The sequence below is a fragment of the Hippichthys cyanospilos genome, chromosome 5 (assembly GCF_059441005.1).
Source record: "Hippichthys cyanospilos isolate Australia breed blue-spotted pipefish chromosome 5, RoL_Hcya_1.0, whole genome shotgun sequence".
In the NCBI taxonomy this organism is placed as follows: domain Eukaryota; kingdom Metazoa; phylum Chordata; class Actinopteri; order Syngnathiformes; family Syngnathidae; genus Hippichthys; species Hippichthys cyanospilos.
In genome coordinates this window covers 8,216,154-8,227,865 of record NC_142373.1, presented here as the reverse complement: position 1 = coordinate 8,227,865, position 11,712 = coordinate 8,216,154, and the positions used below count along the sequence as shown (strand labels likewise).

The 11,712-nt window shown below is 53.1% G+C and overlaps 1 protein-coding gene across 2 annotated transcripts; it reads right to left on the bottom strand.

The window, feature by feature from the left end:
- Positions 1 to 196: 196 nt before the first annotated feature.
- On the bottom strand, positions 197 to 10,808 carry rev1 (REV1 DNA directed polymerase). 2 transcript variants are annotated; one of them, XM_088415742.1, is made up of 22 exons: positions 10,552 to 10,808; positions 9,551 to 9,626; positions 9,293 to 9,422; positions 8,829 to 8,997; positions 8,296 to 8,736; positions 7,237 to 7,904; positions 7,057 to 7,155; positions 6,685 to 6,801; positions 6,492 to 6,615; positions 6,280 to 6,408; positions 5,839 to 5,993; positions 5,643 to 5,762; positions 5,342 to 5,562; positions 4,928 to 5,100; positions 4,628 to 4,845; positions 4,379 to 4,548; positions 3,749 to 3,967; positions 3,174 to 3,273; positions 2,904 to 3,106; positions 2,028 to 2,178; positions 1,461 to 1,563; positions 197 to 1,378 (listed from the first exon to the last, which is right to left on the bottom strand). In XM_088415742.1, exons 2-22 carry the CDS (start codon positions 9,614 to 9,616, stop codon positions 1,267 to 1,269), a joined length of 3,888 nt encoding a protein of 1,295 aa, XP_088271868.1. In that variant the 5' UTR covers positions 9,617 to 9,626; positions 10,552 to 10,808; the 3' UTR covers positions 197 to 1,266. The 2 variants fall into 2 exon arrangements, with proteins under 2 accessions (XP_088271868.1, XP_088271869.1); XM_088415743.1 differs by lacking the exon at positions 10,552 to 10,808 and adding an exon at positions 9,918 to 10,431.
- Between the last annotated feature and the right edge of the window lie 904 nt (positions 10,809 to 11,712).

The window sequence follows — 11,712 nt, the reverse complement described above, 5'->3', positions numbered from 1 at the left end:
GAGCAAGGGATGCTATTGCGTACTTATGATGAAAAGCACTTCTTTTATGCAAAAGAAGTCTCGGTACGACCTCTTTTCACCCGTGAAAAGCGATTCGGGGCTATACAAATAAAAATGGATGACTTTGAATCGATTCGTTTGTCCGAATGACAATTGTTTAGGTCGAAGATGAGGGAGTGACGTAAGACAAGCACAATACAATTAAAAGTTACGGTTTTATTATTATCAAGCTTTAGAAAACTTTCACAGCTTCAGGTCTTCAGGCACAAGCCAAATTTATAAAGATAAAACTTGGCCTGTTCTAAAATGAGGCCCACTTGCTTTGTCCGTCTGACACATCAGCAAGGGGGGAGCAACCACTCGGAAAGTCAACATGTACTTCTCAAACATTCATATCCAGAAATATAACACGAATTCGGTTTGCATAATAGGATCCCCCCCTCTTCCAGTCATTTCTGAACAACGGGCAGCTAATGTCATGCAATAGAAATCTGGACGACAAGTTTAAAAGGTAACGTTCCGCTCAAAGTTACAAGCAAAGGAACAGCTCACTATAGAACACGCACACAAAAAAAAGGAGAATCGTTCAACTGAATAGAGACAATTAACGGTTAACCGCTTAAGCGCTTTCTTTCTTAAAACCGGCAAGGCCCAGTTCGCAGTTACTAAGAATTGACTGAATGTAAACAATACAAAGAGGTGACCCCTTTACTTCCATCAAACACGCACATTAAAAAGAACATTATTTACATACTTTAATTACAAGATTTGGCACTTTGAAAAAAAGCTGTTTTTCAGCATTTTGTTCCGCTTTAAAAAAATCTGATATGATCAGTTATATGAGGAGCGGGAAATTCTTACAATGGACAAGCCTTACACTTTTACACATGAATCAATCTGCAAACTGCAGCGGAACCTCCAAAGCCTGACGGTGCCTTGACTTACGAGCGACAACTCGGGAGATTTTATTTTAAGAGTATATACAATACTTGCGCGGCAGTTAAAAGGCGTCGCCCGCGTTGCTTAAAAGCAGGTTCATCACGGTGAAGCGAAAACAAACGCGCTTTGCATCAAAAGACCCGTTTTCCAAGCGGGTCGTCTTCCACTTTGGAGGCTCCGCTGCTTTCTGAGACTCGAGTGTCGAAAAGAGAAGTAAAAGCTGCGTGGATAGAAAGCGAGCGAATGCAATCGCGGCTTCCCAGGTGCGCGCGGCCGGCCGAATAAGGAGGCTTCCGAAAGCCTCCGGGTCGGCGCGCACGCGGGCGCTCATGTGATCTTCAGGGTGCTGCCGTAGGTTTGCTGCACAACCACCTGCACGTTGTCCACGATGAAGTCAAAGGCCATACTCCACACCGACTCCAGCGACCGCTGCATGATCCTGTACATTCGCGCGCGTCAGGAGGCGCGCCTTGCTTTTCTGAACGGGAGCCGCAAACTATCCCGTGCTGAACGGAACTTGCCTTTTCATGTATTTGATGATCAGATCCAGCTTCTCGAGATCCTTGTCTTCGATCAGATCGGTGCAGTATTTGAGCACCTGCAGAATGTCCTCTTCCATGGGATCTGACACAAAGTTGCCATACATTCCTTTCATTCATGGCCGTGCCGTCACGAAAGATTCCTAACGACGGAATTTGACGCCGCTGCAAGAACATCAGCAAACTCCAGTGGGGTCCCAAGACTTTTGTTGGTCGGGCGACACGTCAAAACCCGAGCGCAATACTTTGCGCTACTCTTTCCGCTTTTGATGGCGTATTATCCAGGGCTTACTTTACTTTGACCACTTATCGACACGCCCGATTCAAACCAGTCGGATGGTTTTCGAGGAGACAAAAGCGCAAGGCGCGCGGGACGCCGGCCCTCCGGCCCTCCGGGACTGGACTTCTGCACCTCGGACTTCCGTCAAGCGGGAAGTAATGCGGCTGAACGATCAAATCGAGTTGAACCTTTATCGGGTTGAATTAACGGGGAAAACCAAACACAAACTTTAGTGTGATAGCGAAATGAACGGAGATACGCCTGCGTACCTGTCATGGTGGTGACCCATTCCCGCAAGAGCGTTTTAATATCCAGAAGCTCGGAAGCTCCGGCCAACGCCGGAGGAGGACGGAGGACGCGTTTTGGCAAAGGCTCCGGGACGTCCTGCTTCGGGAAGGATGTGGACGGAGCATTTTCAGCCTGTGCAAGCATAAGGAAGTACAGCTTACGTTACCTTATGGAAAATAAGTATTGGCCGTTATACTTTGCGGTTCGCTGCTTGAACCCTTCACTGCGCACGCGCGCGTGAGGACTCTCGGCGAAGCTCCAATCTCATGACCTTGACGGATGAGTACGTTCAAGTACGCCTTTGTCTAAGGTTGGCCTCCCTTCTTGTCGTAGGCTCCTCCTCCTCCAAGTAAGTCTTTCAGCGCCACGGACGAAAATTTTCGTCACGTAAAATCCTTGGCTTGTGCGCCAGTGACAAGGATTTTTAAAAGCGCAGTCCCTGACGCAACGCCCACCATAAGACAGCCATTTGGTGGCGCGGAGCTTTAAAAAATGTTTCGAAAATACACGGGGCCGAATTCTTTTCACAGCTCTTTTGTCGTAAACAATAAGCCGTAATAAACAATAATGGCATACGTCGATTTATTAGCGCCGTCAAGCTAACGGAGCCGCATACGAAGAAGGAAAAAGCTAATCGGGCGGCAGCTTCTTTCGTTCGTCGTCCCGCTCGTTTGCCATCGGCCTTTTCGGTTAGCGCCACTCGTTCGACAGGAGGGGGAGTGCAAATTGCCCCCTCCCCTCACGTCGTCGCTCCATTTTCAACAAGCCCGCCCGCCCGCCCTCCCTCGGTACGAACGTGACCGGGAACTGGGAGCTCCCGGACCGTTTGGTGTCAAAGGGCCAATTGAGAGTCTCACCTTTGCGCCATTTAGCGGCTCTTTAAGTTTAGTCAAAGGCGGCGTGGCCTTGGCAGGGCTGTCGGCCAGCTGATACTTCTTCTGAGGCGACGGGCCCTTTTTGCCAGGGCTTACCGCGTTCTTCCTCTTGTATCGCCGCTTCACCCGTCCGACGCCCGCCCCTACAGACGGCCTCAGCTGCAAAAGCGCATTTTTTTGCTCCGCTGCAGGGAAATAGGAATGAGAAAATGAGGAGATGGCAAATCGGCAAATCCGAGCCGAAAGCCTTACACATCTTTGTCTGAGGCGGGCCGTTCGCCGCGCGGTGGTAGGCGGACTCCAGTTCTTCCTGGAGCTCTTTAGGAAGTGCGGCGAAAACATCCGGGTCAACCTGCAGTCACACGCCACAGAAGAAATATACCGCTTTCTCTCGGAGTACACCTCATCCGCGTGGATGTCGCCTTCTTAAAACCATGGCAAGAGTGGCAGCCGTTTGTTTTTCTTGAAAGGTCTTCTGACGTTATTGCCGTCAAGCCGATCACTGCCAGCCCTCCCAGCTCACATATCAAATCTGTCACTTGATTGACATGCAGGGCGGCCGATCATAAGCCCGATACGTAGTTATGATGCAGGATGTGCAACGGATTCAAGGTTTATTCTAAACAAACGAATCAATAAATCAATTGAGCTTGAACGGTGATTTTATAAGTCGCCCGAATGCTGAAAAAGGCTGCAGGGTATCTGAATTAAAAAAATAAAACACATTTTAAAACACTGTATATAACCCAGGTAGGTTCCCCATCGTTAGCATTTTTTTTTTCCGATTGTACAATTGCATCGCCGATCAGCTACTAAGGATCTCGTACCTGGGAGTAGTTGGGCAGCTCTAGAACAATTCCCGGAGCGTCCGGCTGGTTTGGAATGTGAAGAAGCAGCGCTCCGGGCGGCGCAGGGGCGGGAAGAGGACCAGAAGGGGAGAGCAGATGTGACTTTTGGTAGGTCCGTTTGCCTTCTCTGCAAGTCCACGAACGCTCCACTTGTAATCTGAGCTCCGCGGGGAGGGCTTCCAACACCGACCGATCCACCTCGGATCCCATACAGTATACACCGCTTGTTAACAAATAAGGCTTTGTGTACGTGAAGGAGCTAGGTGAGGTTTGAAAATGTATTAAAAAAGTGGCATCTATGTAGTTATGTCAACATTTGGGGAAAACATAGTGAAAGTTCAAGGAGGCCAGGTTATATCGAGTGGCCTATCCGATTTCGCCGTCCGAAAAAGCCAGTCTCCCCTGCAGTATATCGGAATGCTTCGACTTAAACTATCACCCGGCCTCACCGGTCAATAACTTGAATAGTTCATTTTTCTTTTCACAAAAGCTCCCAATAGAGAACGTGTTTTGCTCACGATCCATTTCATGCGCAAAAGCCTTTATTTGGAATGAAGGTGAGTCCCAAATGGAGCGCATACTTTATGCCATGCGTACCAAAGCGCTTACCTGCGAAGGTGAGGGGATTTCAATACTGACGTCGAGATGCGCTCTGGGGCGCGGGGGCGTTCGTCCGCACGCTTCAAGTCGCTTGCTCGTTTCGGCAAGTGACGCCTCGGGAGGCCGAGGATGCTTGGTGACGCCGGGCGTCACTTCCCCGCGTTTGTTGTCACCAAAGCCTGCCACGGAGATATCGCTCTCGTTAGGGACCGGGGGGAGGGCGTCTGCAGTAAATACCGCGCATCAAGCCGAAGCTACCTTTGCCGGCGGACGCGCGGCCGAGCAACATCTCTTTGATGGATGGCGTCCGGAGGCCGTTGACGGCGTCGTGAGGAGAGCCGCTTCCCTCCAGAAGCTGGACCTGGATGCCCAGGCCTCGGAGGTCCTCCACGGGCAACTTCATAGCGTGGAACATCTTGATGACCGTAGCGGCGATCAGCTGGCCGCTGTCCGTGGAATGCGCCAGCATCGCTGTCCTGAAGGAAGGAAGAAAAACGTGAGCCCTTTTCCGCCGGCGAAGGACGGACAAAACACACAATGGAGGAAAGGCGCCCTTACTTGGCAAAGTTGTCGCATATACCGTGGCCCCCGTATTTGGCCGTCTCCCTGGGCGCGTTCTCCTTGCGGACCATGACCTTGAGCGTCACCCTGCGACCCCGCAGCTCAGCTTCTCGCAGTCGTCGCTGCACCTCCGTGGACAGGCTGGACAGGAAAGCCTCGGCCTCGTCAACCTGAAAGCGCAAAGCTTTTGTTGACTCTTGCGAACTCCGTTACAGGAAACATTGCACGGGAAACGCCAAGGACTAGTGAGATTCAAAGGCGCCCGGGTGGCAAAAATGTTGATGAGGCATTTGAAATCGTATCCCAACAACGAACTCGCATATGAGCGCAATATTTTCATTAGGGACAGGGTTGAGGCATAAGATTTCGATCGGAACCCACTGCGCACAGGTGCCAAAAACAGCGTCTTACCTTTTGAAAACGTATATTGTAGTTCATCTCCGCCGACACGGACTTCCTTTCCTTCTCGTAGCGGACGGGCCGGTCGTCGAGGCCCCTGCAGAAACGGAACAGCGTCTGTCCCGATCGCGGTCCGAACTTCTTCTGGAGCTCGGTGAGGGAAACGTGCCGGAGGTCCCCGCACGACTTGACGCCAATAGCCGCCAGCTTTTTGCCCATGACGGGTCCCACGCCTGCAAAGGACGACAGCAATTGCAGCGCGTACGCTGGGACGCGAGCGACGATCTCGACCACCGGAGGGCGCTGCGGCTACCTGGTAAACTGGTCACGGGCAGCTCCCTGATGAAGTCGTCCACGTCCTCCGACTTGACCAAGTACTGCCCATCAGGCTTGGCCCTGCGTGTTGAAAGCCGAGCCAACAAGATGTTGGACCCTAACAAGTGCAGGAGGAAGAGTCCGTTTTCTGCGCTCGCTACAATCGAGACAGCCAGAGGCGGGCGGGCGCTCACCCATGCCGATAGAAGCACAGCATCCCGTTTTCTCCTCGATGTCTGCGCGGATGGCTCGGGCCAGATCTTCCGGGTCGACGCCCAGCTCGGCTATGAGAGCGGAGGCGTCCAGCAGCGCTTCGTCGCAGCTCAGGGCCTCGATGTCGTGGGTGTACCTGCGGCCGACGCGATGAGACCGCATTTGTGGCGTTACTGTGTCGGGCTCGCCTACGCCGACGTCGGGGGACAAGGCTACTCGTAGGTACGGAACGAGTCGGCGCGCCGCGAGGTCGCGTGTCCGTCGGGGACGATATTTGGTATATTTAGTGCCGGAGGTGCGACCGTTTTCAAACCAGTCGATGAATACGTTGACAACTGAACGGAGCAAACGAAGCGCCTAACGCAAGCTACGGTACGGGCGAACTTTGCCAGCCAGCGGCGGCACGGAGCGCTCGCTCTTACCCGGCCAAAGTCTCGTACATGCTGAGGGCCACTTCTTTGTAGGCGTCAAAGTCGTACGGGACAGACTGCAGAGCGGGACACAGCTGTTTGGCTTGGCCAAAAAACATGCCGTTCTTCACACCCGCCTGCCTGCGAATGAACGCCCACGCGGCCGTTAGTCAGCCGGCCGGCCGGGGCCGTCGAGAAACAACCGCGACGAACGCGCGTGTCACCTGGCGGCGTAGCTACAGGATGCGATCTCCGCCATGGAAAGGGCAGCATCCCGGTCGACTCCGTTAGCGTGAACTCCGGCGTGCTCTCGCGGGGCCCGATGGTCGAAATCATCCACCTCGCCGTCTGCGAGAAAAAGAAAAGTGTTTTTGACAATACCGAAGGTGAGATGAAAAACATGGCTCGAGCACTCACCAGGTGAAGCCGGAGCGCATTTTCCCCGGTAGTACTGCCGCTCCAGCTGTGGGTTGGCGCCGGGCCGTAAAGGCACATGCATATGCCCGCGGTTACTGGTCACAGCTACGGGCTTACCTGCGAGGAGGGACGAGCGAACCAAACTGAAATTGGAACGTTTGCCAACTTAGCATAAAAGCTATTCATTCTCAAATAATCAAGGGTCCGGTCGGCTGATATTCTCCTTAGAAACGTACGGCTCTCCCGAACGTTTTTATTGAATGAAAAAGTAATACATAAATAAAAAGCAATACATAAAATAATAAGATCCGCACGATGCTCCATCAACGCAATCATGGTCATTTTTTTCTTTTTTTCGAAGGCCGACCTCACCTTTGAGATCGGGTCGACGCCGGATCCCAACGGACACAAAGAAACAATCCATATCCACATGGAGGATGCAAGATTTCGCCGCAAAGTGCGTCTGCGCGTCTGTCAAACGGAAAGACAAAAGGAAATAAATCAGGGGAGCTTTTTTTTGCAGATATACCCGGCGTTTGCCACCGTTTCTACCTCGGCATTCAACGGCCCGCTGCGCCATCAATTTACGAAGTCGCTCTTTGCCCGGGAAGGAGGCGGCGCCCGCCGCCCTCCGCTCGTCGTGGAGCCGGTTGACATACTCGGAGAAGCCGGTCCTCCACGTGGAGATCTGGTGCAAACGGGAGCGGGCGTAGTACTCGGAAATCAGGCCGCCCGTCAGCGCCGAGAGCCGGGCCGCCGACTCGGGATGAGGTCGGACCGTTGACTCGCTTTCCGAGGCGGGATGGGACGAAAAGGCATCGCGGTGGCTTCCGTTCAAACGCGCGGGGGCGCGTGGGGGGGACGGCGAGGAATGAGGAACCTCGCCGGGATTTGACTGGACTTGACAGGGCGTTTCCCGTGGCGATTCCGGCGCATCCGTCGAACGCGATTCCTCGAGACAAACGGACAACGGGTCCGATTGCTTCGGAGGACTGTTGGGGAACTCGTAGGGGTCCGGTTTGTTCGGGAAAGCGTGTTTTTTTGGGGGGCCGGCGATTCCGCATTCACTCGGGTCCTCGGGAACAAACAGCTTGTTTGTGACAAGGTCCTTTGACTTTAAGGCACCGTTAAAAAGATGAGCGTGTCCGTTGGTGAGGGAGGAGGGGGCTTTGATGCGCTCCCTTTTCAAGTCTGCTGCTGAGGTCTGCCACGATCCATTCCTGCAAGATATTGAAACGATTCAGAGATACAAAGTGGGGGAAAAAAAAGGCGGGGGAGTCGATGGGAACAGCGCGTCCCATCCCGTTGTATATCTGCGTACGATGCGATGACAATAAAGTTGAGCCTATCTCATTATTCACTGCTGCGGGGGCGACCGGTGACTTCGAGGGACTCTGTAACCGTTTTTGGTTGTCGTTTTGCCAGACAAGTAGTTTTGCAAGGATCGTGGCAAGCTAGTCCGCGCGGCGTACCTTGCCTGCCCGTTGTTTCGCAGTGTTGCTATTAAATGTGTTTTGAGGAGGCGCGAAAGCAAACTTTGACGCGCAAAGCCCGGAGTTTTTACACGCCGTCGAGACGAGGATGCTGTCTGAATTTCAAAGACGTACTCACGCTCTTATTTCTACTTCCTTGCGCTCCCTTTGCCGCACAGCGCAGGAGGTTTGAGGTTCAGGTCGGTCTGCGTGGCGCGGCTCCAGAGCGCGAGGCGAGAGGACCCCCGACCGCGGATGCTCCGAGGGGCTCCATTTACACGGCGAGTTGAGGGGGGCGGCGCTGCCGCAGCGTCTCGCTCGGACACTAAAGCGCCTGTGCTCCGGGTCTGGGTGAGGGGAAGCCGCGGGACCAGGATGCGGGTGGGGCGAAGGGCTCTTCCGGCGGGAGCCTTGTTGTTCGCGAGAGGGGGAACCGGAGTCGGTCGTCTCCCGGCGAGGAACGCGGCTGGGTCCGGCGGCGTCTGAGGTACGATGCTGCTTTATGGCCGGAAACAGGGGCCCTTTGTGTTTGGCGTACAGTTGGTAGTGCAAGTAAGGGAGGAGGTGCCCGGCTTGAACACTGTTTTCAAGAAAGAACAACAACAAAGGCGAGGACGCTCACGCCCCGATTCTCATTTTTTCAAACGACCAGCGCGGTATCGAAGAAGGAACCTGTCGGTGATCCAGCCGGGCTTGATGACCTTTTCCCCTTTCAGCTCCTGAATTTTGCTGTTGGGCAAATTGTTGGCAATGACGTGGGTAGTCTTGGAGCGGCAATAGTAGACGTGGAACTGCCCGCCGTGCAGCATCATCAGCCTGCGGAGCTCATCTGCACTCGGTTCTGCCCGCAAGACAACGCCGCCATTTATCTAGCCGTCCGCTAGAGCGCTCCTCCTCAATTTGACTCGTTTTAAAACGTGCCATTTTATCAAAACGGATCCCGCTTCACGAACACCGGGGGATATCGATCGTCCGATTGTTTCACGTGCTGTATGCGAGTAGCTAGAAAAACGAGGTCCGGCCATGCGGTCAATTCGACTTCATTTTAGGACAAAACAAATGAAAGAAAGAGAGATGCCCCAGTTGGCTCAGGTGGCGATATCATACATACGGTTCCAAAAGGAACAATGTGTCACCTGTGTAGCCGTTAACATAGATGGCCACTCCAGAGAAAATGTTGGAGGAGCCGTCCTTCTGTTTCTCCCTGGGAGCATCGCTTTTAAACTGCTCCTCCAACTTTGATATTTTGGCAGCCATGTAGCCGCCCTGCAAACAAGTGGCAATGAGTCAGAATAGAAGGTACGTCAAATTCTTCCTACTAAACAGAAGAGTTGTTATGCGTGAAGTCCTCGGGTTGTTTTGGAATATTCGTTTTTCTGTGACAAGGCGCTCACCCTCTCGGCCCAACCATTGTCTCCACTGGCATTGGCTTTTTTCTTGCTCCATACATCTCGACTCATTCTGAGCGGCCTGAAAACACAAGCAGGTCAAAACCGGACAGTACAGAGCAAATGATTAAACAGCAGCGACACGATAATCGCGTTCGGACGTCGTCATAATACGAGCAAGCTGGAGGACGTCCGCGGTTCTAAATTGTACAAGAATTCCCGTACTTTACCGGCTCTGTTTAGAGGGCCGGTTCTATTGAAACGACAGCTGTTAAAATGGATCCAATCATTGATAAATAATCACGATATCTGAATGATCGAGCAGTTACTGTGACTAACTTAGACAGCGGGAATTAGTTTCAGAGTTTCGTACCCTGGCAGGACACACTTCGCGTCTTTGCAATCGCGGCGATCGCATCTACTTCAAATGTGGAAAATTCCTCGCCGAAGCGGAGCAACCCCATTATCGCGCGATTGGCGGCAGAACAACGTTCGATGGGGAGTTCTCGCGGGATTCGCGGCAAAACAACGCTCGGTGCCGACTTTTCCGCCACGGCAAAATAACAAGTGTACGTTTCATCGGTTACTTTCCTGCGTTCGGCTAGCTAGGCGATAGACTTCCGTCGGAATTCGGGTGACCCCGTCGTAAAGCGAGAGCGCCCCGTCTATGGACGCTACGTCGTTCGGCAGATCTTTAGCGACGCCAAACAAGTCAAGCTTTGATAGGCGAGTTGCTATGTGCAACTAGTGCGGAGGCGCGCATGCCCCGGCACGTCCGCGGCTCATGTCAACTTATTGAACGGAAAACACGAGCCCGGGGTGCACTTCGGTAGCTTCGCGTTAGCCTAGCGCGACACCGGAGCCGCTGAAGCGAAAGTGCGCAGAGTTCACGTCGGTTCGGCCGAGCCGATCGCCGACAAAGCGCGACGCCGGGAAACACGCGAGCGAGCGAGCGAGCGAGCGAGCAAGCGAGCGCGCGCGGCGGCCGTGTGACAAACGGGGCGAACCTTTTGTGCTGTCAAAATGAGCCGCTCTTAGCAGGCGAGCCCGCATATGAGGCTGTCCGCGAGCTCGCTCGGTCGTCAAGCCTCCGGAGAACTATGCGGAGCGTATCCGCCTTTGGTCGCGGCTTGTTCCGCTTCAAAAAGGCGACTCGCTCATGGTGCCGCCCCGGTGACTCGAAGGTGCTCTACATGCCGCCAGATCTCCGTTGTCGTCGCTACTGCCTCTCGGACGATCCCCTTTGCTCGCCATCCTACCTTGTCTTCTGCGGCGCAAAAGCGCTCACGGGCAGAGTTCCGCTAGCTTTTCAAAATAAAGCCACCGGCCGAGTAAACGGCCGAAACGTGTTTTGTTGTTGGGTTGATTTTGGGAGCGAGCGGAAGTTGTCGCGGCGTCATTTTTTTCCTTGATCCGGCTCGTATCCCATTTACCTGAATTAACTCTTGGCACATTGGCGCCGAAAGGAGACAATGGCCGAAGTACAGCCGTGGCTAGGATCAATATACGGCACTGTATGTCGTTTTCCAAAGGTAACTGTGCAAACACGCGAGTCTCGACACTCACCGTGCTTCTTTTTTTCCTGTTTGGGAGGGTTAGCTCGCTTTGCTCACGCTTCCGCGCTATTCTCCCACTCGCCTTGCAGACGGTCGACGGGACCGTCTGGGAGTTTTTTTTTTCTTTTTCTTTTTTAAACTGTTGTCCTCAAACGAACCCATTGGCGTCGCGGAGGCATGCGTAAACGGAGACGAGATGTGACACCTGCACATCGTTATGGAACAAGCAGTACGCACGCGGACACATTTCAAGAATCCAAAATTAAAGGAGCGTTTTCCGCAGCGCACGTGCTTACAGACTCCGAGGATTAGGACGTTTTGACCTACATGGCACGTGAGCGCCCTCATTGGCTGTCCGCTGTTGCCATGGCAGCAGACTTGGGATGCTGAAGCGTTTTTTTTTTTCTCCCACTAACAGTAGGAAGTATAAAAGATGGAGAGGATGACGTGCACGTCCCTCTCCATTCGTTTCAGATTTGACTTTTTCATCGTGTTTTTTGTTGTGGTTTGCGGTCGTTTGGTACTGCAAGCTGTTGCAAACACCGCAGTGCATCACATGGACATATGGTTGCGATATTTTGATTCAACGAAGCCATTGTGTAGGACGCGGGT